We start from the raw sequence: 27506 nt of genomic DNA, 5'->3' as shown, positions 1-27506 counted from the left end.
CCTTTTTAAATGAAATTCATTTATTGTTAATGGTGTCATTACGGTGTTTCATGTACAAGAAAACATACTTCAAACACTTATAATGGAAAAAGGTATGTGATTTTTACACTTTGGGTTGAAAGTAATTCTTGACTATTACATGTTTGTTTTTATATTTTATGTAATTAAAATGGTTTTCTTTTCTAATACATGAGTACTTTACACAATTATCTATTACAAATTAATTATAATTAAATTTAAAATTTACAAAATCGTCCTATTTGATTCGAATTTTACAGTACTTTTTTCACTCGTACTTATGTTATTTCAATCTTAGGATAGTTTTATTATTATTATTATTTATTAATAAAAGAATTAAGCATTAAAATGAAAAATTTTAACCCCATTAGTCTACTCATCTATTTAAGGGCCAGTCTCTCTTTACAAATTTGACGTATTGTCTCCATAGCTAAAGAATTAGACTAATGATTCAATTCTAATTAGAATTTTTTTTACTTCACATTACCTTTCTTGCTCAATTTCTTTTTCAAAACTTAATATCCAATGAAAAGTAAATATAATTAAGTAGTATTTCTTAAAAATCCAATATAAAACAACTAATTATAATATATATATATGCAAGTATAATAAAAAATCATGATAATAAAAAATTAATATTTGAATAGATAAATTAGATTTATATGTATCAATTACTTTTTTATTTATAAAAGAATAATATTATACTATTTAACACATTAATATATATTTTTTCTCTTAATTACTTCATTTTATGGACCGAATGCGTCTTTTTCAAATTTAAAATTGATTGTTAAAAAATTCATACTTTGCCTAAAATATAAATTACTATCTACATGATGAAATTCAAAAAGTAAGTAGCTTCATATTTTTTAATAATGTCGTTTTGTTTTGTTTCAAATGTTTGTTTAAATTTTAGTACTATTATCTAACCATAGTTTAAAATTACTTCACTTTACTCTTTGCAAGCATACAATTTGCATTAAAATGTTAAGGTAAAAATATCTGATAACCCTAAATTTTTGGTGAGTCACACAAATATTCAAGTTCAAGGTTTATTGAAACTGAAGCAATACACACACACACACACATATATATATATATATGTGTGTGTGTGTGTGTGACTAAGTTATCACTTATATTATTTTAAAATATCAATTTATAATTTTTTAATACATATAACTTATTTTTATTTGATATAAATTTTTAGATGCATGATATTACTATAGAAGAGAGGGAGGATGTAAATCGAAGAAAATGAATTTGATCCAATGAAATCTTAATTTTGTTTATTTTATTAAATTTTTATTACTCAATAATATTGTTAATCATATGTTTAAGATTTTTTTACAACCTTGCTTCAAAATGTTTAATTTTCTTATGAAATGAACTGGATATATGTATTACTTTTATATAGATCATATTTTTTGAAAAACTAGATATAATCATAAGAAGCATGCTAATTTTAAGCATATAATATTTAATTTAATAAAATTAATTTATGTATTGTATGAGTTACAAATTAGTTATTAATAATATAAAAAATTATATATAAAAGAGAAAAGTATATTGCATAATGAATTTTACTATTTTAGACATCCAACTAATAAAGTAATACTATTAAGATCTAATTTATTATTACTGTTACAATTTGAGAACATTCCATTCGAAATTTGTACAGTGAAAAAAAGTGATTTAAGAATTTTTAGCATTTGGCATTATTGAAAAATTGTAATATCATGAATTGAAATATCCAAAAATATATGGTATAAAATAATAAAAATTTAAAGATATACGGACAAAAAATAATTTTACCTTCTAAAATTGTAATTGAATTACAAACACACCTTAGAATGGGTTTTTAAGTTTGATTTACAAAACCAAAATTTTTGATCGTAAACCAAAAATTTTCTTTTCGATTAAAATTGAGGTTGCGATGGAACACAATTTTTGAGTCAAAAGCCCATTCTCACCTCGATCCTCGAAAGAGCTAAGAAAATAAATTCAAAAAATGAATCACAAACAGAGATGACAACAGATCAGATCGAAACGGATTTTTGTTCGTTCTGAATCCAACCTGATTTTATATTCGTCAAATTTAAATTTGACTTTACTCAAATTTTTTTATTTTTTTAATACTCGAACTCTAATCCGATAAGATATTATATAAATTATATCTGATCCGATCCAAAATTAATTAAATATTATTTTTAAAAATATAACATATTATTTTTTAAATAAAAATATTTAAATATATAATTATATAAATAAAAAATTAATTTAAAAATTATTTTTATATAATATCAGGTCGGTTGGATTTGTCTAAAATTCGAACTCGAACTTTCCTTAACGTTACCCGACCCGAAATTCGATTTTCAAAAAAAAAAAAATTTGATCTTATAAGGTTGGGTCGGGTCGGATCGAAACCCGTCAGAAACAGGTTGAATTGCCCACCCTAATCACGAATAAATAAGTTCAAATTCAAGTGTCTGAAATTTTGTTCTCTATCTTTAAGTTGCAGGCTTAATATTAATTTTTTAGTTATAGCAATAGATTTTAAATCCTAACAATTTTAAATATATATAAAAAAATAATGAATTTCCCTTCTAAAGTTCAACAATCTTTTTTTTAGGTGGCCAAAACTTCATAAATTAAAGTACCAAAGGATGGGATTGAATAAGGGTTCCAAAAGCAATTAAATTTTTGAAAATTTATTTAGTGATTCCTTTGTTATTATGTTTTTTTTTTTTTTGAATGTTTTTATTATTGTTCAATGTATTTTCATTTATTTTAATTTTAACAAAATGATTTGTAGTTGAAGCATTGATGTTGAGTATGAAGATTTTGGCATTATTACTAGACTGGTTTTGTATTTTTTGGTAAAGGGGTTGACCTTTTTGTTGGGACATTTACTGTTCAATTAATTTCAGAAACTAGTAAATTTTCATCTCCTCATATTTTATTGTAAATTAATTATTTATTCATTTCTTGTTCAAAAATTTATTTACTATTTTTTTAAAGTTACAATTATAATGATAAATTAAATAATCAATTATTATATCATAATTAAATTATAATTATTGAATAATCAAATAACAAACTGAAACATAATTAAACAAAGAATTCATACAATGAAACTTGAATTTAAAATTTTAAGATTTTAAGACCTTCTCTTCATCACTAAACAAAAATTTCATTAGCATTTTTTTATTTTTTAAATTTCAAATAGATACATCATTTAATATTTTAAATTAAGATAAAATTTGTCATATTTATTAATTAAGTTAAACCATTTTTTATTTAAGTTACCATTATTTATGTTTATTGAAATTATCCTATCATTGAATATTGATAAATTCAAGTTTAAACTTTAATATTACTTACTTAACACTTAACATACAAAACATAATATTTAGAAGGGAGGACTGGATGTGTTGAGTCAGAATTGAGTAAAGTAGATTCAGATAAAAAAATAAATATATATTTTTTTAATTCAGGTTATATTGGATTCACTGTTATTTCAAATTTGATATTCAAATTATTTAAATTTAAACTATCAAATTTAAGTTATTTTAGATCTAAACTATTTAATTTTAAAATAAAAATATTTTAAAATTCGACTTCATATCATTTTTGATTCAAGTTCATTTAGATTTATATAATTTTTATTTATATGCAACAAATTTAAGGGTTTTTTTTTTTTATTTGTATCAGATTAGCTGGGTTAGAGTTCAAGCATGTTGGAAAAATTTTTCGGATTAACTAAAAAAAATTAAATTACATCCATAAAAAAAAAAAAATTTACTAAATGAGATGGCTCACTGCCACTGGTATTTGCTCCAGGGTCAAAAGAGTCAAGATAAAAAAGCGACTGTTTTTTTGTTTTCTAGTACATTGATTACACACAATGGCCCATGATTCATCATAACCAATAGAACTGAATCAGTGCTTTGAAAAAACCACACCTATTAGTCATAATTAAGGGCCCTGATGACAAAAAAAATCTTCACCATAAAACTTGGGATCGTATTGTTTAATGCAATCCCAAAGGTCCAACCATGGGACACCCAAAACAAATGATGCGAGGGGAAAATGGGTCCCCCATATGACGCTTATGCTGTTAGCTAACGGTAAATTTTATGACTCGTTTTTTAACATAATATAAAATATTAAAATTTATATATTTATATTAAATTTTTATAAAAATTATATATCATAATTTATATTAATATAAAAATATAAAATAAATTTTTTATTTTATTAAATTTATATGTAATTATTATTAAAATTTTAAATTATATTATTTTCATTTCATATCATAATTTTATATTTTAAATTATCAAATTAAGCTAATCATGTTCATAAAAACAAATATATAAGTACAAGATAAAAATAACGCATCATCATTCATCATTCTTTTTAACCCACCAAAGCCATTTTCTCCCCGTTGTTTTGGCATTTCATCCAAAACCTTTTTTTTTTTTTTCTTAGCTACATTGTAGAATTTATGCAAGAGCAATAATTTATGTATTTGTATTATTAAGAGGAATGGGAAATGGTGGACGAAGAAAAATGATTTATAATTATTAAACAGTAATAATTTTGCTGGGAGGTGGTAAGGAAAGTTGGTCAAATTTGGTTGACTGACACAATGAAGAGAGCCGCGAGAATTGGTGTTTCCATAGAAGCCCATTTCTCTGTCTTTGTTTACTTGCTATTATTATTCATCACCTTTTTTTATTTATCCCATAATTATTATCATCATGTTATTAAATTTCAATTTTATCCTCACTGTTTAGGGATGACTAGGAATGTCAGAGAATAAGAAAGAAAGAGTATTTTTTATTTTTATCTTTAAAATTTTATATTATATTTATATTTAATAGATATTTTAAATTTAAATTTATTTTTATTTTAACAAATATTTGATGTGTTCAGATAATCCTTATACCCTTAATTTTAAAAAAATATAAACTAAAATTTATTTTTAATTTTTTTAATTTTTATCTTATATATTTACGTAATTTTTGTATAAATACATATTAACATATATTTTTCAATAAAAATATATTAAATTTAATTAATATAAAATAATAATTTATATTATTTAATAAAAAATTTATTTATTACATAGATATAAATATATATAAGTTACGAGTACAGAGCAAATGCTATATTATTCATATCCATCCCATATCAAATAAAAATTTAAAATTATACTCATTTTTATTTTTATACTTATAATATAATATCAATATTTATTTTTATTTGGATAAAAAATTAAATTTTTTATTAATATGGATAAAATTAACATCTTTAAAGATTACAACCCAATCTATCTTCAATGAGTTTCAATTCAACATAATCTTTTAAAGTTATTATTTTAATTAAGTTTCAAATCTGATCAGATAATAGTAAAACGAAATTAAAATTGAGTTTTAGACAAATTTATTATAACTCGATTCGATATATATATATAAAATTATTTTTAATTATATATAATTTTATATTTATATTAAAAATAATATTTTATATTTAAAATTAATATTTTATTAATTTTAAATTAAATCAAATTAAATATCAAATGAATTGAATTTAAATATAAAAAATAAAAAAATCACCAAATCAAATTAAATTCAAATATTATATATAAAATTAAATTAAATATAAAATAAATAAAAATATATCCCAATCCAATTCATTACCATCCCTGTCACTTAGCCCATTCTTTAGACAGGGGACCCGGCTAAAGGGACAGAGAAACTAGGGCTTGCTTTCCGGGACGAGAAAATGATCGAACGGTCCTTACACGACAGGGGAAAGCGACACGATAACAACGGGGCGGGTGGGGGTGTCTTCTCAAAGGGACAATAATGCCCCTTTTTTGTCACTTGGATCTCAGTGACTTTTAAAACCGAGTGTCCGTTCCAGGGTGACCAACATTTGAAATGGTATTTCAATAATTTCATAAAGCTGTACAGCTAGCAAAGTCTTTTTTTTTTTTTCCCTTATCGCATTTGACTCATTTTCAACATTCAACCTCGTTGATCAAGGAATCAAAGATAATGATTTAAGGCATCCAAAGTTTGTAAGATAATATTAGGCAACACTGCCACTGCAGGTTCTTGTAAACTGCAGCCTTGCAGTTTTAATCAATTGGGCTATTAAACATTGACCTTCTTTAAAAAGGTTCATTTGCTCATTTTAAATGCTTCACTGGGAACTTACAAAACCATTAAATCGATAAAAAAAAATTGCATTTATAAGATCGTCTGAGAAACAGTTTAGGTTTGAATAAAATTTTGAGGCATTTCTAATTATAAAATTGTAATTCAAATAAGAACCTTGGTAAATTCATCAACTTCTCCAAAATTTCATAGAATTGAGAGGGAAGATTTGGAATGATTGGGGGTAGATATTTGTGTTTTGGAGTCCATTGGGAGTGAAGTTGGGGCAGTGGGTGGGAAGGAGATTCACTGGTTTTATCTCCTTTTATTCAGGTCATACGTAGTGTATAAGATAATAATAATTTTATATTATATTTAATATGTATAAAAAAATTATAAAAAAAATTAATTATTATTTTTTATATAAGAGGATTCAATCTTCTTAAAAGAAAGATAATTATTTTTAATTCATAAAATTAAACATACATATTTTATTATATTTTTAAAAATCATATAAATAATTTTAATTATATAAATTTAAAAAAAAATAAAATTTTGATCAATAAATAAATTATATTTTCATAATCTTTGTATACATCACACATAAAATAAAATAATATTATTTAATTTAATTTAATTTATAATATAATATAATTTTATTTTATTATAATATTGCAAAAAAACTTTGGGCTGAGAAGATAAAAATATCACCGAGCCCAAAGCTCTTCCAACCCAGAAAACACGTTGTTGTCTCTCGCTATTTTAAGCCTTGGACGGTGTTCCTTTTGTCCCGTCACCTTTTGGAAGAGTCCAACTCCCACTCCTTTCTATGAAAAAAAAAAAAAACATGTAGTTTTTGGCTTGGCCTCACTTTCTTCTTGCTTTTAGACAGGGAGAAGTCCCAAGATGATGATCTTTACCCCATATTAATCCCCCAAAACAAAACAAATAATCTTCATGCTTGTCTTATCTAGGGCAACAAAGCCTTTTTTATTTTGTTTTTCAAAAGGTTTTTGGGTTTGTTAGGAATGTGAGTAGTCTACACGACATGACATGATAGCGTTAAAAATCAATTAATTTAATTTTTTTTCTTAATTCTTGTGCATTCTACAAGTTTTTTGCTTAAAATAATATTCATCCTGCATTATTGTACTTATATGAACAAAAAAATAAAAATGGATAATAGTTATACGAGTTCCCGTTTCTCGTATAAAATAAACCAACCTTCAATGATGTAATTCTTTTTGGATAATACAATCAGAGTTATTTTTAGATTTTTTTAATCTTTTCTCTAATATTCTTTAATAGGAGTGATTTCTAGGAAAAACATCGGGACCACCATATGAATCTAGAAGAAGCAAAAAAAAAAAAAAAAATTGTGGCGAAGGATAATATAATTGCATGAAGGGATGATTACAAGCACTAAAGCATCTCAATGTCAGCCTGCAAAAGCCAGTATCGCTTGTCTGGTCCACCCTTTGCGTTATTTGTGGGAATAAAAAATCTCTCTTTCAAACTTTACATTTGACTGTGATACATTTGTTGCTACTAACTCTTAGACTTTCATCTTCCCCACCTTCTCATTTCCCCATTTTTATCTGAATAATAGTCACATTGATTCAAGACAATTGAAGAAAGGAACACCTATGATTTGACGTATAAATAAAAATATAAATGTTTTCATTACACTTCCTAACATTATGTGACATAAAGTGATTAATGGTTTTTTTTTTTTTTATTGGGACTTGGGAGTTGGAGAGAGTGACACTCATAACTTTTACATATAAGTTTAATTTGGATGATAATTGCTTATGATCAAGAATCTACACACTATTCTTAATTTATTCAGAAATATGATTTTCATATAACCCATGAATTATACCAACTCACACTTTGTAATGTGAGATGTGTTTACATTCAATAAGAAAGCAGCCTGCAGAAACCAGATAAAATGAAGACGATTCCATATCTGTCGGTGGAAGAAGCTTCTTATACTCAAATTATTTGATTAGCGGTTCGGATCTCACTGTCATTAGATTTTCTAGCAAATGTTAATGCTGTACCATACAACAACTTGGATTATTAGAATTGAAGTGAAAAAGGCACGACATTGAAAATTCAACCAAGGAAAACATGTGCACTATAGCCCCTCGATAACATGCAAAAGTTTTGAAAGGTTGTGTTGGTGATGTGGGATTGGACGTGAAAATTGTAAGATACCCATTTTACTTGATTTAATAATCTTTGAATTAATCACTACTTTTTAGTGTAAATGATGCAATTGAGAAAGATAAAGGGTGGTCCATCAACAGCTTGGAGGGCTTATCCTCGTACATTCTTGGCTCAATAAGCGCGTGGGCTTGCAAACGAGCTTCTGTTACGCTTTGCTACTACTCAATAATGTGCTAAGATATGCTTAAAAGTTCAAAATTGAATTGGAAACGATTAAATAGGTGAAAAATAGGTTTATATTCATCATTTTTGGTTTATTTTGAATACACGTCTTGGTATTCGGGAGCTTCAATCCTGAAGAGTTTAATGGATTGTTTCTGCTGTTTCCGGAACTTGGGGCAATTGCATTAAAATTGTAGGAAATTTACAAAGAACAAGACAATGGTGTTTTAGCAGGTTTGTTTTTTGGCCTTATAGTCCGAGTCATTTTCAGTTTTTCTAGCTTAATTAATATGTACCATTTTCGTCAAGTGGGCACAGGTCCTTGTTACTTTTTGCACATTTGCAGGTTTTGACACCCTGGATTACCATTTGCTCCTTAGTGGAAGCCTGGCTGCCTTTCTAAATTTACGTAGGCATTGCTTGGAATGGTTTTTGCCACATTCAGACAACTGCTTTTTCAACTGATAGTGAAATATCAAACATGACTCTGTTAATCTGTTTCAAAAGATAGAAAGGCCTGCTTATCCTTTTGGTACGAAGTCACAAGTCACAACCCATCTCTTACTTAGCATCTAGACTTGAATCTCAGTCTCAATCTTTTTTCATAGGAGAACATTTCATCTTTTATTTCTGATAATCAGCTGAAAATTTTTCCTTGACTGTTCAAAATCTGTATTGTCAACCGACACCTCATTACCAAGATATCCAGAATGATTTAATCATTTTTTAATGGATGTAGCTTCCTCTGTAAACATTAACTATAACTCTGCAACAATGCCTGCTCCAGCCAGATGAGCTCTATGTTCTGTAACAATGTCACATAATTCTGCAACAATTTCTCTTGCCATTGGTGTAGAATTGGTTATATCTAAGGTTGATAACAATGTCAAAACTAAGGGGAGATTTTCCACTTTTAAATTTAAATGCTAATATCCAATTGGTTTAAAAAATGAGAGTTGTACTAAAGTGAGTGTTTGGGTATTCAATAGTTTGATGACCATTGAAAAGATTCTTAACATTCAATACCAGGATTGATATTTAAGCTTCCATGTATAGGTTTTGAATATGAGATTGAAGTTCCAAGCTTGAATGAGATAAAAGAAGACTTTTTCCAGAGCTTGTTTATGAATGCAAATTATATAGATGCTTACTAATGCATAAACTCGCACATTGACGCCATGCTTTTTCAGAGCTTGAGTGATTTCATTGATCGGTTCCTTTCCCCCCTTATTACACAGTGAAATTCATAAAATTAGACTATATGGAAGGTTCAGAGTTCAGATTATATCGTCTTTTTTTCATTCTGTAACTCAACTGTATCATCAGCAGAGGAGTTCTTCCATTTAATAGCTGAGCCAGATGTGGCTGTAGCTTGATCCGCTGCATTTCTTGCTGTTTGCTCTATTTCATCATTGCTCTCGGGATGTGCCAAGATGAAGTTTGATAGCTCTGCAGCAATTTAATTGAATAATTCCTGAAAGTGTGAAAACTAACAAGGTTTCAAAGTTTCACATGATTAAAACTTTTTTTATTAATCAAACGATCAACATTTGAAAACAAATCAACTAACTGTTCACTTAATTAATCACTCACCCAACATTTGAAAACACCCAATATCTTAATATCAAATCAGCTATAGCAAAACCATACCTGTGATTCGGTGAAGAGTCACTCGTGACATTACAGGGAACAGAAATCTCCTCCCTATAGAAATCAGATATAGGCTCGCACACACAATCAAAAAGTTTGTTTCTCTCAACATCAGCCCATAATACATTCCCTTCTCTTTAATCCTGCCTCCAATGCAATAGCTCCAAAATAACATTATCATATATAAACAATACCATCTACAATATTTGAACTTTGAGGTCTATGTTATCCTTGAAATCAGTAAAGAAACGAGTATGATGGGCGGGAAGTTCATGATCGTGCTTGGAGAGATGGCACGGAAAGTCTCGGATTCCAAGCCAAAGATCTGCAACTAAGAAGCCTTAAACCGCTCAGCGCAGGCCTTCCTTCGGGTTTTGAGAAATTTTGGGTTCCATGTGAAGAAAGGATTCCAATAACATTATTATGGGCTGCTTCGTAAAGCAATGGTAGGTAGCTCAATCGGACCACCTACCTTTAGAGTTTTTCGTTTATAAAGAAAGGATTCCAATATAATCTTTTTTCCTGTTTTTAAATTAGGATCAGTTTTGTAAAAAAAAATTATAAAGAATCTTTCAAAGAAAGAGACATTTAAGAATAAGAATTATTATTGTACGCATTAACGACGAAAATTTTGAATTTTATAAGTTAGCTTACAGGGTTGTAACGTTTTCTTTATTTTTTAATGGATGTCACGTTTTCGAAAATTATATTAATCGATTAATCTTTTTAAATATAAACTTAATGATTATGTGATAACCTTTTATATTCACTTGAAGGTTAAAAATGATTGTAGGTGTGTATAAGATCATTTAAAATCCTTAAAATAATTGATAAGTTGCAACCTCTTTTTTTTTTTTTTTCTTTATCTGGACTTCCCCTTTAAAAGCATATATTACATGTGGAAGGAGTGGGAAATACGAAGAAAGTACTTCTTTTGAAATGAGTTGGTTAAACAGCAATATGATCACGTTTTGAATACGTAGAAAATTGTGGATGGATCTTCTAACAAAGAGAATAAGACATGAAATACATTGTCGTTTCCAAATCAGCCTCCTCCTTTTTATTCTCTGAGTAAGTGATTCTCTCTTGTTTTCCCCAATGATCAATATTTTACATATAACAAAAGTTGAGTTTGGATTTTTATCCAATGCACTATATCCTATGCATTATTAATTTATCATAAGTGATTATTTTATTAACGAATAAAATTAAAATTTAAAGATCTTAAATGTTAAACATCATAAAATTTTACATAAAAATTTTTTTTCATTGATTTTTTAAAAAATTTACTTATTAATAATGTAATAATTAATGATGTAATGAGAATGCATAATATTTATATATTGATAACATATCGAATATAAATTTTTAAAAAGAAACAAGAGTTTTAATTACTAAATCAAAAGTTCCGAATTGAAGTCAAATTTGTGGTGCTTAATCAAAGGACTTAGGGGAATATTATCGCTTTGTACTTCATTGGATCTAAAATTAGAAATCTTTCGACAAAAAAACTGTTTACGAATTGCTTTCACTTTTATATAGTCAACCACACTAGCTTTACCATGAATCCTTTGATGATAAACACCGTGACTTTTTTTTTTTTTTTTTGCATAACCTTTTGTAGATAAAGGCATATACTTTCCTTGAAGGCCAACCACATTTGATGCATGAAATCAAGGAGGCACGGCTTTATCCAATCTCTTTTGGTTCCGGGATAAAGGGAAAATAAAAGAAAAAAAAATAAAAGAGAAGAATTATAAATTATTTATAGAAAAAAAAAACCATTTATCAATTAAAGAAATATGACTTTTTTATATCAAGACTTTAAATTTTACAAGTGGGAATATAAAATTATCAGGTGTGTCCATTTAATAATTATACAAATCTTTATAACATAAACGAACTTGTAAAATTAAAAAAATTTGATCGTCAATATATATAATTTTCTCTCCGTATATATTAAATCATATAAAATTGGGTTTCTTGGTAAATAATTAGGTGACAAATTTTAAGTTACTTTAACATGGTGGGGTGTAGCTAATTATAGGCCTAGGCATGAAAGTAAAACCGCGTGTAAGATTTTTGTCCCATTGGTCAAGAATGGGCAATGTAAAAAATTTTGTTAGCAAATTTGGGCTTAATACTCAATCTAAGATCAAATCCTTGATGAATTATTCACTTTAAGATTAAATATTTAATTTGTATTGACGTAGATAAAATGGTTTAGAAAGTTTATAATTAAAAATATATTTAGATACAAAATTATACATATCTCATTCACACTTGTAACTCTAACATTTATAGGAAAATGTGATAACGTATTTTTTTAGTGGTTAAATATCATTTTAAATGAAAAATTAAAGTAATCTTAGAAAATGAGATTTATTTTTTGAAAAAAAAAAAATTCTTTCTTTCAATTTTGATTAGGGTTTGGAAATAAGATGACAAAAAAATAAAAAATCTAAGATTCCATTTGAATCTGAATTCTCATCCATGACTTTCAATTTGCACAACATCAAGTTTTCAATTGCTCACTACTAAGCTAAATTAAAAAAAATCACAAAACCACAAAGATTATAATTAATACTCACAAGATCAAAAACCCACAACTAAATAACACAAATTTTGTTCATTATCGTCCAACAATTTTGAATTAAAATTTACAATGAAAATTTCAACCCATCAAATTTTTAGTTTTTTCCTAATGCTTAGGTAAAACGTGAAATAAATAAAAAGATAAAAAGTAATAAAACTTAGGATTGTGAATAAAACTCTTAGAAGGAAAGGAGAAAGAGTGACAAAAAATAGATCATTAACACAATAATGTCTCTTGGGGTCATGAGTTACAGCTAAAGAAAAATTACATACTAAAATGGAGGAGTTGAATTAAAAGAGAAAAAAAAAAGAAAAAGAAAGTTGAGCCCGCTATTGCAGATCTTGTTAGCAAGGAAAGGATGGAAATTAAGGAGGCCTACACCATTGAAAGAAAACTAACGTTGATTTGAAAAAAATCAGAGGCTTTGAAGAAAATAAAGAATTTGAAAAGAACAAGAGAAAGAAAGATGAAAAACCCTTTTTTTTTCTTGTAAAATTGTTTTTTATTATTATTTTGACTTTATTTCTTTGGTTTGGTGAGTTAATCATATGCATGGCATTTGTCAAAATTTGACAGATCGATTTTATTTGTTAATGTCACTCGAGTAAATTATACCATAGAAACACAAATTTCTATTAAAATATATTTTTAATTGTAAATTTAAAAAAATGTTAGTCAAACGACTAATTTTAAAATAAATACTTCATCAAATATTTATTCTAAATTGAGTGTTTGGTCGGCAAATTTGCATGAATAGGGTTCCGTTCCATGAAAATGGGAAAACATGAAATAATGGAAGAAATAAAGGTACAACCGTACAAGCTTTTTGAAAAAGTATGGACGGAATTATCAATCCCTCTGGTTCCAAACATCCAGCATCAGGTGGAAAAGCTGGTGCTAGGTGATGAATAGATTCATTGGCAGGACAAAACCAACCAAAATTTCAACTACTTGTCCCGAAAGAGAGCAAAGATAAAGGCCAAAAACTAAACTTTGTGTTCTTTAATTGTTCTAGTTCAAATGTCCATGGTAATGTCATCATGCTTGATGGGAATTTCTGTTTCTATTTTAAAACCATCCAATTACTGCTCAATTCAAGAAATCTCATTTCAATCTTTTTGTTAGTTAAGAAAAACCAAGGAAAAAAAATGGTAAATAGGAAAAAGGGAAGACTTGAACTTTCATTATAGGCCCACTATTGACCAAATTGCAGCAAAAGCTTAGAAATTGGGTGCTTGTTTTGAAATATTCTGTGTTGATTATATACTTGTTTACCGTATATCATTAGAGATGAAATCTTTTTTTTTCTTTTATTTCCTCTGGCCAGATTATATACAAGACATTTAGGTAGGGAAACTCCAAATTTATTGGGTATAAGCATATTGTCATATAGTGGAAGTATCAAAGAGGTATGAAAAGGAAGAGAATATAACACTAACATCTATCGTTTTAGTTGCAGTACATATCAAACTCAATATTATTAACACCACGCACCGTCCATTATTTGGACTGTTTAGGGTCAAAAGTCATAGGAATTAGCTTTAATACTCCTTACACGTAGTTGCCTCACTTTGACTATATAATTTCTTCTTGCCAGGTATCCTAGAAATTTTTTCCTCACAAACTTTCGGGACCATTCCAAATGCTGCCCATTTTGGTCGGTTTTGGGTGGGTTTACTTTCATTTATTGTGGGGCTATAAAACGTTGAAATGTTCATGTGCTGATGGATGTGGTTTCCCTGCTTATTTTTACATCTTTTTTATATTTGTTTAGATCGATCATATTTTCTCCATATCCTACCACCTAAGATTTAATTATATGGTTAAATATTAGGCAGCAAAGAAGTGTTGCTCTTTGATTTTCCTCTTAACTTGTAACCTTGGAACTTGGAAACATGGGATGACGTTTCTATTAATCAAATATACTACCAATGAATGTTTTGCTATATGTGAAAGCAATGGAAACAGGAGATCAGAAAAGAAAAGTTACAACCGACAAACTTCCCTATTATAAATACAGAAAAGAGACAGAAAGAGTAGAGAGCCAAAAGAGAAAGAAACTATGGCAGATTACAATCTTTGGTTGGGGACGACTAACTTATTTAGAAGTGCTTAGCAATTAAATATTCTCACAGAGGTCCCCATCTGTTGTATGCCTTCAACTGTTACAATAATATTGCTTTTTTTTTTCTTTTTATAAAAATGTCGTAGTGTGGAATAAAAAATTACTAAGGGTTAAAATTTAAATTTTAAATTTATTGAATGTTATTTTTTAAAAATCATTTATTAAATCAATTGAATTAAATTTTGAATTCTACAATAATCTTACCTCACCAATACATTCATTTCTCTTCATACTTCATATGTTCAATTCATAGCTAGTCATAAATTCCTAATGTAATGTTAAATTTATCAAGTTGGATTCCACATGCATTCCAACAAAAATCGTAATAATTTAAAAAAAATATTAGAATTAATCACGATAAATATATTGACATCTTAGTAAAAATTAAATAATATATGAACAAAAAAGAAAAAAAAATCCGTTGTTATTCAAACTATCAAAGTAAAAGGTGCAATTACAAGGAGAGTTTATAGAACGACCCAAACATAAAATTATCATAAGGTTCCTAAAATTTCTAATCAAACCAAAGAAAGAAAAACTGCCTGTAAATCTCCAATTTTAATGGAGAAAAAAAAGGGAAAGAGGCCATGTATAACAACTGAAGTCAAAACCTCTCAAAAACCTCTTCAAAGCTAGCAGAATCCAAATACAGCACGTGGGGAAAATTAAACGTGGTCAACGAGTCAAACCCACACAAAAATAAACACAAATGGAAACCTCCTCTGCTGTAAAATTGGATATATCCTCCTATTGAGAATGGCAGGTCATCAATATTACTGAGAGAAAAATTCACAGGCTATTGTTTCTCTCTCTAAGGTCTGAGGAAAATGCCCAACAAAGACAAACCATAGAAAATTATCACTGATACAAAAAGACAAGAAAAAAGAAACTCCATAGAGCTTATTCCTAGTTATTTTCTTCCTATACAATGAAGTCAATGGGCAATCTTGTTTTTTTCTTAACGTGAACATGGTTTTGCAAGTTCATCACATGAACTTCAGCAAAGCTAGTCGTAGGCTTTTCACAAGATCCTTCACTTTCATTGAAAACTCAGCTTCCATCTGCAATAATAACCATGAAATTAAGGCTTAAGTCAAGGGTTGTAATTAGTACTTGTAATTAAGCTAAATTTGAAAAGCATAGCAAGCTTGAAAAACATTGAACAAAAATGGAAGAAACAAAAGTTCCTTAACTAGAAATTTTAGAAGGTTGTAAAATTACCTGAGCAACAATGGTTATGTCAAGAGTAGCTTGTCCAAAGGGCAAGACATTTGTATTGAGCACAGAGAGATGAAGCTTTTCGATTTCGTTTATGATATTGGATATGCACCCTTTGTTTTTCTCGCAGTGGATTCTTATGAGCACATCCTTGTCTGAAACTTTTGCTTCTATCTCGGGGAACGGCTTGTTTGATTGACTATCAAAGTTCTCATCACATGAAGATATCTCATCATCTGCATAAATTTGAGTTTTCCTCACAAAAATCACTGATTCCACTGTTTTCTTAGCAACTTGTTCCTCAAGTGTTGTCACTCGCTCTTGAAGCTGTTTCAAGTACTTGATAGCGTCTCCAAGAATAGAAGCCTTGTCCGTCTGCAAAGACATATTAGATCTGTATAAGCCAAAGCTTTGTTTCTTTTAAAACTACATTTGCTTTTGATGAATTCCAAAAGTTATTGCATGAACTATGACACTTAGGCTAAACCTTCGTATTGTATGAAAATTAGAGTCCTCTCTTACAAAGAATAATTCAATTTAATCATTAAATATGAAACCATATCTAAGATTAAACTTAACCTATTATTAGCTCCTTTATTTCAAAGAAACTTCATCTCTTGACTGCTTTTTCCCATCATGAAATCATGGAATTCTTTTATAAGGGTAAGGTAATTATAACAAAATAAAATAGTTTTGAAGAAATTTCAAAGCCACAACAACCGACACTACTTGTTCTCTATATGGATGGTGTACTTCAACTAGAAATTAAGGAAATTAAAACAGGAATCTTTGAAAAACTATAACTAGACTGGGACTTTTAACTTGTACCTTTTTCAGGCCAGGAATAAGTGTTGAAAGAGATATGAATCTCTGGCTGAGCTTTTCTCGGCGTTTTCGTTCAGCAATTACATGTTCTTGAGCATGTAATGGAGTCCTAGTCAATGAACCGGCCCTCTTTGAAACCTGCCCAAATTTAGGTGAACAAAATTGGTCTTTGGAGGCACTTTGAAAAATCGAAGATGGAAAATATCCCATATTTCCATCCCAACCCACCTCATTTTTTGGTTTCACAGCACAGTCTGTACCATAGTATTGCTGAGATATAACCGGTGATGAATTCGAGTTGTCAAAGGAGATTATATGGGAAGAAGAGGAAGAAGAAGCCTTTGGTGGGATGTTTTCTGTGATGCAAGGGTTCCAGCTGTTGGTCTTGAGTTGTTTCATTGGCCTTTTAAAGTAGTCTTCGACCTGAAGAGAAGCTTCAATGCATGAACCATTGATATTGTTGTGGGAGATTTTCTGGTCGATATTTGGATAGGTTGAATAGCTCTCTGAAGAAAAAGATTGGAAATTGAGATCATCAAATGAATAGTCAATGGGGTTCATCATTTGGTATTGTGGGAAAAACGTAGGATCCTCCATTTCCTGGAAATCAAACCATAAAATTAGGCTTTCATTAGAAAGAATTCTTTTACTTTTTTCAGATGGTTGGGAACAGTGGCAGAACAATCTTTACCAGTTCAGGTAACCATTTGGCTGAAGCGATTTCCATTCAAAGCTTTTCTCTTTTCCTTGATTTTCTGTTGAGGTCCTTAAACCTGGAATGATTAAACATGACACCAAAAACTTAGAAATGAAGGCACCCAAGAAATCAAGCAATTAAAAGTTGCTAAGATTTCTAGCTAGATATCTGATATTCTGATACGAGTACTACCCAATAATCATCTTTGCTTTTGACTAAAGAAATGAAAGAAAGAAAGAATGTTCTCACAAAGAAAAGCTAAGCAAACTATACCAAAGCACAGATGAAGAAGATAGACCCAGTGATTAAAACAAAGGAAATTCAAGGACAAAACACCATAAAATGGACTATGAAGTTAATTAAAGGTGAGCAATAAAAATCTCCAGAGAAAAAAGCTAGTGAGGAGTTTTGAGTTGGGAGTTGAGACGCTTACCTTAAAAAAAAAAAAAAAAGACTGGAGTCTAGAGGGAGTGTTCAGATGCGGTTTTGATGGAAATTATTGTCTATCCAATTCGCCAGGAGGAAACGATTAGTAAATCTATATACGCAGGTGTACAATAACGTACGCGCTTCCAAGTACTATACGGTGTTCTCGCACATGTGTGAAAATATTGTTCCGCTTTCTAGTTTCACTGTTCATTTGATGGCTCTCTTTTCTGACTTTTTCATTTGAATATAATATTCAATATATCAACATCCTGACCTTTATTGATGATCTCTTGCTTTTCTTTTCATATATATTTTTTTAAAGATGATTACATGTATACACTCACTTATTTGTGCCAAACACGATTTGGAAGGCAAAAATCTAAAATAACAGAATTAAAAATCGATTAAAAGCAAAAATTAAAAGTGTTTCCGTACTTCAAAATTTAAATCAATATTCAAAAAAAGAAAAAGAAATAGGGAACAGAAAAACTGAGAAAAAGTTTGATTCCTTTACTGAAAACAGAACGAGGATATTTATACCTGCAAGGAGGCACAATCGAGTTAGAATGGCCCGATCTGAATAGGTATGTATCGGGCAGACACGACCCGACTTGAGCCAATGTGATATGCTGTTCTCGAATGCCTACAGCACACATCTGGCCATATCAGATGGGATGCTATGCTCGGTTTCATTAAAATATTAAGAATACTTCTTGGATCTTGATGTAGGGCGTGTTTATAATTTTATTTTAATTGAATTAATTGATCAAATTGATTTAATTTTATTAATTAATCGATAATTAAATTAATTTTAATTCATTATAAAAAATAATTTAAAAAAATTTTAATTTTCAATTAGTTTGATTTGAAATTAAATTAATCAAAATATTATAAAATTTATATAAAATTAAAAATATATAAAATTATTCATTTCATTTCAAGTTATTAGAGTTTTTAATTTAATATTTTAATATTTAAATTTTTTATTAAATAATTTTATTTAATTTATCTCATATATGAAAAAAATAAGAATTTAAAATGTAACTAAATATAATATATTTTATTATTCGATTAATCGAATCAACTGTTAGTTAATTTTTAAAATTAAAAAATTCAATTTAATTAATAAAAATAAAATAAAATAATTTGATTAATTTAATTTTAAATAATTTAATTTAAAATTAACCGAACTGATTGAATAAATATCTTATTTTAACGACAATTTTTATTATGAAAGTTTAAATTTGACCCTTGAACCTCAAAATGCCATCATCACAACTTAATTAATTCTCGATTCCAGTATCGTTTTGAGTATTTTTAGCTGAAAATAAATTTCTAGCAGTAGAATTGTTTTTGGTCCTTCTAATTATGTCCTTTATTTGTATCATTTTTGTCAGAGAGCAAGTGAAAACAGAAATTTCCTGGAATTGAAACAAATTATGTATCCGGAAATGGATATGAATGCATCTTCCAAGAATATGGTTCTCCTCCTACAAACATTTTTGTCTCCCATCACTATGGTCCTTCCTATATTCAATTCAAGACATTAAACCACAAAATAGGATGGGTCTGATAATATGGTCGGAGCATAGGTAGACTGGGAGTTTGTGGTCGTCTTTGAATCATCTCTTCTTATATTATAAATTAAAATACAAATGGAATACCTTTACATAAAAAGTTTCAATTTTAATTTTTTTTAAATCATTAATTTTATTAAAACAAAATTTTTTTAGTAAAGGGGGTTGAAAAAGACCTTTAATCCTCTAGCCGTACAAATTGGACGGTATGGAACCCAGTGACCACAATTCAAGCAGCTGTGTCGTAGTTGTAATACAATAAATTAGAGGGATTAAAATCTGCACGTGCCTATTTCTGTCTAGAGTTTGCAAACGTGTAAGCAACTTAGGCCCTACGCACATGATTCAGGTTGAGTTCAGTCACCAACTCACATGCATATTTAGGAACCTGAAATGAAGGTTCCTATGGGAAAAATGTGGTTCGTACTTCATAAGACTGAGCATCAGACGGTGGTCAAAGCTGGTTCCAATTTCCACACGGGGCAAAGCCAACACCCATTTGTTCTTTTCATTATATTCTCTCAGATTATAATAGGGTTAAGAATACTTTCGGTTTTTGTTTGAGTTTATTTTTATATAGTTTTAAGAATACAGTTGTCAAATTGATTTAATAAATTTAAAATTTTATTTTCAAAATATTTTTTATAAAATTCGAACTCTGACAACGAAATGAGACTCAAATTCTATATCCTTACCGAACGATCTGATTAATTACATCATCTATTACATTGTAAAGGAAATTTGAAAAGTAATAAGATGGGTGATCTCAAATCTTATTTTAAAACCATTAATTGGCCTGTGTTTTCTTTATCATATAGCTCTTGAATGGTAAGGATCCAAGTTTAAAGATTTTTGTAGTTTCTTTATATGATTTGGGATCTAATTAAGAGATTGTACTTCTTATCTTTAAGGTAATAGACAATTGGATAATAAGCCCTTCAAATAGATAGTGTGGCTCACAAAATGGAGGGATTATATGTTGTTAGTTGGAATAGGGCCCCTCTATCTTCCAACTCCATAGAATATTGGTCTTTTTTATATATAAATTCTTCTCTTTTTTGATAAAAAGTTTAAAACCAATGCCAATTTTATAGGAAAAATTAATTAATTTTGTTATCTGTAAGATGTAATTAACATATAAGAGACCCCACCAAGGAAAAAAAAAAGGAAATTAAGAAGTTAGAGTCATTGAAATGAAATAATCGATTTATATGCTACGACTTGAGCTTCAATATGGAAATGAGAAGAAAAGAAAATAAACAAAAAACCAAGAAAAAAGTATACAATCTAAAATGGTGAAAAATTAGAGAAAGTAACATCTGGGAACAACTTCATCCTACATCTCTTTCATCTAACATTTTTGTTTTCTTAATTCCCTTGTTTCCAACTAGAATGTCAGAACTATGAATTCTAGCTTTATGTTGTAAGATAATCAGCAAGGTTCTTACATCACCATCAAAGGATTAATTGGTAGCTATTGGCCTAAAGATCCCTGTAACTTTTGTTTTCTTCTTAATTATATAAATGATTGAACAATCTGAGAATATATTTTCTATGAAAATTTAGCAAGACATAGTATAAGATTAAGATATATAAACAATGAAATTGAAAAGAAACGCAGGTGAGTTTTCTCCAAAGAGAAAATCATAGCTTATTATTTAATTTGCATTGCTTCCTTTCACTTGAAATTAATTTTCTTCATTAAAACAAACTCTTTCTCTTTCCATCTCTTAATTAATCTGTCATAGCTTTCAACAAAACAAAATGATTAATGTGGGCATTACGAAGATCTTCATTTCTTAATTCTTTAATACCTCAACCACCATAATATTAGGGACAAAATTAAGGGTGAGCAACTAATGGGTTCTAACGATTCAAATAGCTGACATTTATTAATTCAGATTTATTTTTATTTTGTATTAATTAGTTAACAAAATTTGTTAAGTTTAGTTCCCTTTAATTTTTTCTTTTCTTCTTTTTCTGTTCTTTTCATTTTTTCTTCCCTTTCTCTTTTTACGTCTTCTCCTTCTCTGACTACTTTGAATCATTCAAATCATCCATGTAATTCTAAAGACTGGCCACCAAAATCGCTATTCACAGGAAATTATTTCATTTCAGAATCAGAATATATTATCTATTTCAGTTAAAATTTACATTAGATTTATAAATTATTATCTAAGAAAGACTAATGAAAATGAAACTTGAATTTAAATGAAATGTTTAAAATTTATCAACTCAACTAAACCCCAATAACCATCTATTTGCTATTTAATTGGTTTGCTTTCGAGCAAATGTTGCAGTAGTTGTGCACTTGTACTAACATATATGTTATGTCGTCAAGCTATTAGCTTATCGGATCAAGTGAAAGGCCAACAGCTCATCAGTCAAGTGATGCTGGTAGAGGGAATCTCAGCTTTCTTCAGTGCTGGTGTAACCAATTACAATCAAAATAATAATGTTGGAGTTTCTCATCCAACATATTTATAATATCAGTTGATGATACCTTGTTTCTTTTTTCTTATTAATTGAACTACTCCTAAGGAAATTGTTAGACATAATTGTCGGAAATACTGGCTTAAGCATGAGAGAGATCAATACTTTGTTGAAGAAAGTAAAGCAAAAGATTCAAAATAGTGAGGGAGAGAATATGTAGAGAGAGAAAAAGAAAAAAAAGTGAAGAAATAAAAAACTGAAAAAAATAAAAGAATTAATTTGATCAAATTATTGTACATATTTTTTATTTTAACTAAAATAGAAGGATGAATTTCATAATAATTTGACGAAAAATTATTAAAATAGCTTGCAATTAAGGGTAATTGCATTATTATTTTAATTATTTTATTTAAAATCTATTTGGACAAATGATAAAATTGATAATAATAATAAAGATAAAATTAATTACAGTGACAATTTAAAAATTAAATCCCTATCTCAACGCACTACAGCTGCGATGATATCCCTTAGTCAAAGAAATTGTTTATCATTAGTGCTCTGTCAAGGAAAGAATTAAAAAATGACAATTAAAAATGCTTTTTAATATAGCAATTAAAAAAAATATTTACATCGGATCTTATCTAAATTTTGTATGATTGCTATTGATTAGTGGGGACTATTTTTCTTGATGTATGTTATTACATCATGGTGTGTTTGTTTCGTAGTTTCTAAGGTTCTTTAAACTTAAAAACTTTTAATTAATTTTTTTTTCTTTCGCTTGAGTTCAATAAGAACAACGGAAACGAGGTACGGCGCAATCACATGTAAACGTGGTTAAGCGATGCCCAAATAAGGACATGGAATTAACTGTTCATCTTCAAATTGGGTTATCGATTTTTATATTTATATTTTTTATCCTTTGTATATTTAAATTAATTATAATTTAAACTTTCGGGTTCAACCTTAAATTTGATTTTTATTTAAAATCCAAATATTAAAAAATTTAGGTTTGAGTTCTATTATAAACAAACTCCTTTGAGTTATTTATAAATTTAATATAAATTATTTTTGAGATTTGTGTCTTCCCTAACCCTAAAATAAGAAAAAGCTTTCTCCCATCTTCAATTTTTTTTCACAAAAAAAAATCCCAATTTTTGAATTAGAAAACAAGAAGTTCCATTAATATTATAAATAAATAAGCATAAATATAAATACTATATATAATAATAATAATCCTTTTCACTTATTTTAATATACTTTAAATTGGCCACACCCATTCTCATAAAATTTATTTGTGAAATTAAATAGAAATCGGAATTTTTGTGTTTACATTTGATTATCAAATGGGGTGAAAATTAATTTGGAGGTCATGATTTACTAAATATATATTATATTTATATATGTATGTAAGAGTTTTTTTTTTTTTTTTTTTAAATTCATTGCAAAAGGCTTTTTTTTTTTTTTATTGAAAAAAAACATAACACATATATAGCTACTTATATATTATCACCCAAGGCTTGTGAAATAATTATAATGAAATTAAGTTAATAAGGGAAAATGTAAAAATTAAAATGGAGTTGGGGAAATAAACAAAAGGGAATCAGATTAATTATGTTTAAACAATATTTCAAAAGCCTTAGATTAAAAATAAGTGCTGCATTTTTTTTTTTTTTTCAATTTGATTCTTTCCATTGGGAAACTTTTTGGACCTTCGAGATAATGACTATAAGACTAACCCTAAATAATTGCAAAACAATCATAGCCATTAATATAAATAAAAAAGGCAACTTTGGAAAAATAATTAAAACAAAAAGAAGTACTAGGCTATTTCTATATATGAAGCACCTGATATGGCTTTTTTAGACAAGAATTTGAAGCTTTGGACCCTTTCTAGTCCTGTTTACCATTTTTAGAAAAGGATGATCTCAAAGCTTCAACCTAAATTTAATTAATTTTGTGTACAACACATTATTTTGAGAACTGATATTATAAATTTAAAATTGGCATAAGAATGATCAATATATAATAAAATATCAGTATTTTTTTTTATTACATCTCATTTTTCCGATTCGAAAAACAAAAGATTTTTTTTGTACAATATATTCCAAAAACAAGTTTAATGAAGCAAGGGAATTAAAATGAAATAAAATGAATCTAGACATGATCTCTTAGAAACTGAAGAAAGAAATTAGAGATATCAAATATATATGGAATTCTAAATCCTAATTGACCAAGTTACAAAATGAATAGAACAATGATGATTTAAAAAAAAAAAAAAGGGAGGAAGAAGGGATGCTAATCGAAAAATCAAACTTTTCCAAATCCTGCAGTAAGTCTTTCAGAAATCAAAATTCAAAAAATAAAAAAGAAAATCCTCTTGTTTTCTTTTTTTTTTTATTATTATTATAAATTGTAATTTCAATGAATGAGGGTATAACAGATTATTAACATTGTCATCACAATTTAATTAATAATAGTGACACTTTTAGATCCATCAATAACAATGTGACATTAATCAATAATTTCCAGTAACATATTATATTACAATTTGTGTTTATGTGTTGAAATGGCTTATCTACAAATAATTATTTATCTTCTTACTAGGAGAATATTAGCTGCAACCAGGCAAGCTAGGTAAGAGATTAATTTCAAAGATAAAAGAAAATGTTTTGTAGTCCGTTAAATTCATTCTTCTCACGCTGGAGTTTCTACTGAAACAAATTAAACAGCATTAACACAAGGCACATGAAATCTCTTATAATATTAAACATGAAAATTCTAGTAGCACCAATCATGCTCTAAAACCTCTCAAATGTCAGCATATTTAGTTAATTATATTACATGCTGACTTGGATATTACTAATAATCACTTGGTTGGTTTGATATTTAACTAATTGCACCATTAAAAGTCGAAACTTGGTGGGGGGTGTTGACTCGCAGCAATTTTAGCAGCTTGTGATCCCTGTTTTCCTGGAGTTTGGAGTAATGGAAGTCAGCTATGAAATGCTGACAATTATGCCTTACATATTGCATAATTTTTAAGTTTGAAAATGATTCAACCATGCATTTTCCAATTCTCATTTTCCAATACCAATAATGGATCTAATCATTCATGATTAAATTATGGTGAAATTGTAGCCGAATTGCACTTCCCCACAGCCAAAAATAAGTCAACAAAAGTTACGAATCCCTGTCAGCAAAAGGCATCTTTGATTAAGAAAAAGCTTGGTTTAGATAGTAGCAATTCTTCAATGTGGTTGCAATCTAAGAAAAACCTAGTTGGGATATCTAAGTACCCCAAATAGTTGGTGTTAGATTTTCTTTTTGATCATCAAATTGAGATTAGGAAATTAAAAAAAAAAAAGCTTGAGATAAGTTTTTTGGCACCTTTGTTTGGGTAAATTTTGGACTATTGGGAAAATAATTATTTTCATGTTCATTTGTTGTGAAATCAAGAAGTATAGCCAAAATCCTATTATATCTTGGTTTGAAATGATAGAGATTTAAACAGGGATTTGAACTCTTATAATGGTTTAAGTAAATTGATTAAGAGCTATCCGTATGTTGAGAAAATATTAATTTGTTAACTCTTATTCTTTAATTTCTAGAAGAAAAATGTACCTTTTGCCTCTTTGATTTAATGTGACATTCATATTTGTTTGAATTGATATGTTATAATCATTGCTTCATTAGTCATATTTAACCACGAATTAATTGAATTAATGAGGAATGATGTCTTGTATTACATATAATTACCACATCGATTGAGAAAATGAAGTTGATAAAAAAATGCAATGGAAAGTGTACGATCACCTTTTCTTTTAAATTTGAAGGAAATAGACTAAGGATGAAACTAGAAAGAGGATGAAACGGGAAAGAGATTATTTGTTTCAAACAACTACCTAACAATTAATTAAAATATTTAACAATTAATTTTTTGTTGTTTGGGTTTTCAACAAAATACCTAATAATTATATGTTGATTTTCTTGATGTAGATACCAAAATAGATTGAATTGCTTGAATATCTTGTTTCTTGATGATGACGTCGAGTGGACAAGGAAGATTTAATTGCTTTAAATTCAAGATGGTAATTGGTATAAGGTTATGACTTTTTAGAAATTCCCATGTTGTATTAATATTCCAATACTCTAGAGTTACATAAAATTATTAGTTATTTCTTCTTCACTTGTAGAAATTCACAAGCCTAATTTGAATGGTACTCGAACATTTCGTCATTAAATAATTAACTTTTTTTTATATATGTGCAAGTAGTTTGATTCAAAATTTGAATCCTTTCATCTCTTTACTTTTTATTTATCTATATATATATAATTTATTTTGAATGAGATAATGAAAGATGAACCGAAATGAACAATCATTTGGGTAATAAATGCAACAATTTATCCAAAAAATATAAAGAGATGAACTGAACAAAAGTGTGTTCACATTTCTAGCTAGGAGTTTCATGAGAGATACATGGTGAAGGTTTTGCCTTGTTTTGTTTTATTTTTAGTTGTTGTTTCATTTCTTTTCTTTTTATGTGAGAAAGAGTATCTAACCAAAACCCCAAATCCACACCCACACCGACGACTTAGTTAACTAGTCCAAGTTGCTATAACCTTTTAATTCTTTATATAAAGGACACAACACATTTTTAAGATTTGAGCCTCTGATCAGCACTTCTTTTTTCCCCTTAAACCTTTTGAAATTGAAATATTAATGCAATATTCTCATTAGTGAAAAGGGGGAAAATGTTGCAACTCTTCTATTAACCAAAGTAGAATGTGATTTTGCATATGCAATTCAAAACCCTATTAGCTATCACTGTCAACAAAACTACAATTCCACGAAGCCAAAAAAAAAAAAACTTAAACCCCCAGCAAAAGCTTGTAAAATTAAAAGCAACTTTCAATAATCTTAACAATGTTTAATTTGATAAATACATATACACAAAGTCAAAGAAAAGAAGTTGAATCCATTAGTTTTTTTTACCATTAATTCATTGGAGGGGCTAGTAGTTTATATTGTTTACTGATCATTAGCTTATTTGTAATTAGTTTGAGCTTCTCTCCACGCACTATAGTTTGTGCTGGATTCAATGATATATATATATATATATATATATATATATATATATATTCTTTTAATTTCTCTCTTTTTTATTAAAAAAAAAAATCAGTATTTCAAATCAGTAGTTTATATTGTTTACTGATCATGAGCTTATATATAATTAGTTTGAGCTTCTCTACACGCAATATAGATTGTGCTTGATTCAATGATATATATATATTCTTTTAATTTCTCTTTTTTTTTTTTTATAAAAAAAAAATCAGTAATCTAAATGTACAGTTTTAGGGCCTTGTTACTCTTTGCGTTATT

The 27506-nt window shown here is 28.0% G+C and overlaps 1 protein-coding gene across 4 annotated transcripts; it reads right to left on the bottom strand.

The window, feature by feature from the left end:
• Positions 1–15343: 15343 nt before the first annotated feature.
• On the bottom strand, positions 15344–18183 carry LOC111299908 (transcription factor bHLH19-like). Of its 4 annotated transcripts, XM_089747864.1 has the most exons (6): positions 17961–18103; positions 17682–17763; positions 17219–17590; positions 16994–17128; positions 16169–16540; positions 15344–16008 (listed from the first exon to the last, which is right to left on the bottom strand). In XM_089747864.1, exons 2-6 carry the CDS (start codon positions 17715–17717, stop codon positions 15934–15936), a joined length of 990 nt encoding a protein of 329 aa, XP_089603990.1. In that variant the 5' UTR covers positions 17718–17763; positions 17961–18103; the 3' UTR covers positions 15344–15933. The 4 variants fall into 4 exon arrangements, with proteins under 4 accessions (XP_089603990.1, XP_022751164.1, XP_089603987.1 ...); XM_022895429.2 differs by lacking the exon at positions 17961–18103 and adding an exon at positions 18121–18183 and having other exon boundaries at positions 16994–17590; XM_089747861.1 differs by having other exon boundaries at positions 16994–17590; positions 17961–18104.
• Between the last annotated feature and the right edge of the window lie 9323 nt (positions 18184–27506).

The sequence above is a fragment of the Durio zibethinus genome, chromosome 18 (genome assembly GCF_047325235.1).
Source record: "Durio zibethinus cultivar Kanyao isolate XHJ-2024 chromosome 18, ASM4732523v1, whole genome shotgun sequence".
Classification (NCBI taxonomy): Eukaryota; Viridiplantae; Streptophyta; class Magnoliopsida; order Malvales; family Malvaceae; genus Durio; species Durio zibethinus.
This window is presented reverse-complemented; position numbering and strand designations above follow the sequence as displayed.

Bases quoted from the DNA above. Each gene is read 5' to 3' on its own strand.
- LOC111299908 (XM_022895429.2), bottom strand. From the start codon at position 17,717: ATGGAAATCGCTTCAGCCAAATGGTTACCTGAACTG. The intron at 17,591-17,681 runs GTAAAGATTGTT...TTTGATTTCCAG, and splicing joins CCAAATGGTTACCTGAACTG to GAAATGGAGGATCCTACGTT. The intron at 16,541-16,993 runs GTACAAGTTAAA...ATGTCTTTGCAG, and splicing joins TTATTCCTGGCCTGAAAAAG to ACGGACAAGGCTTCTATTCT.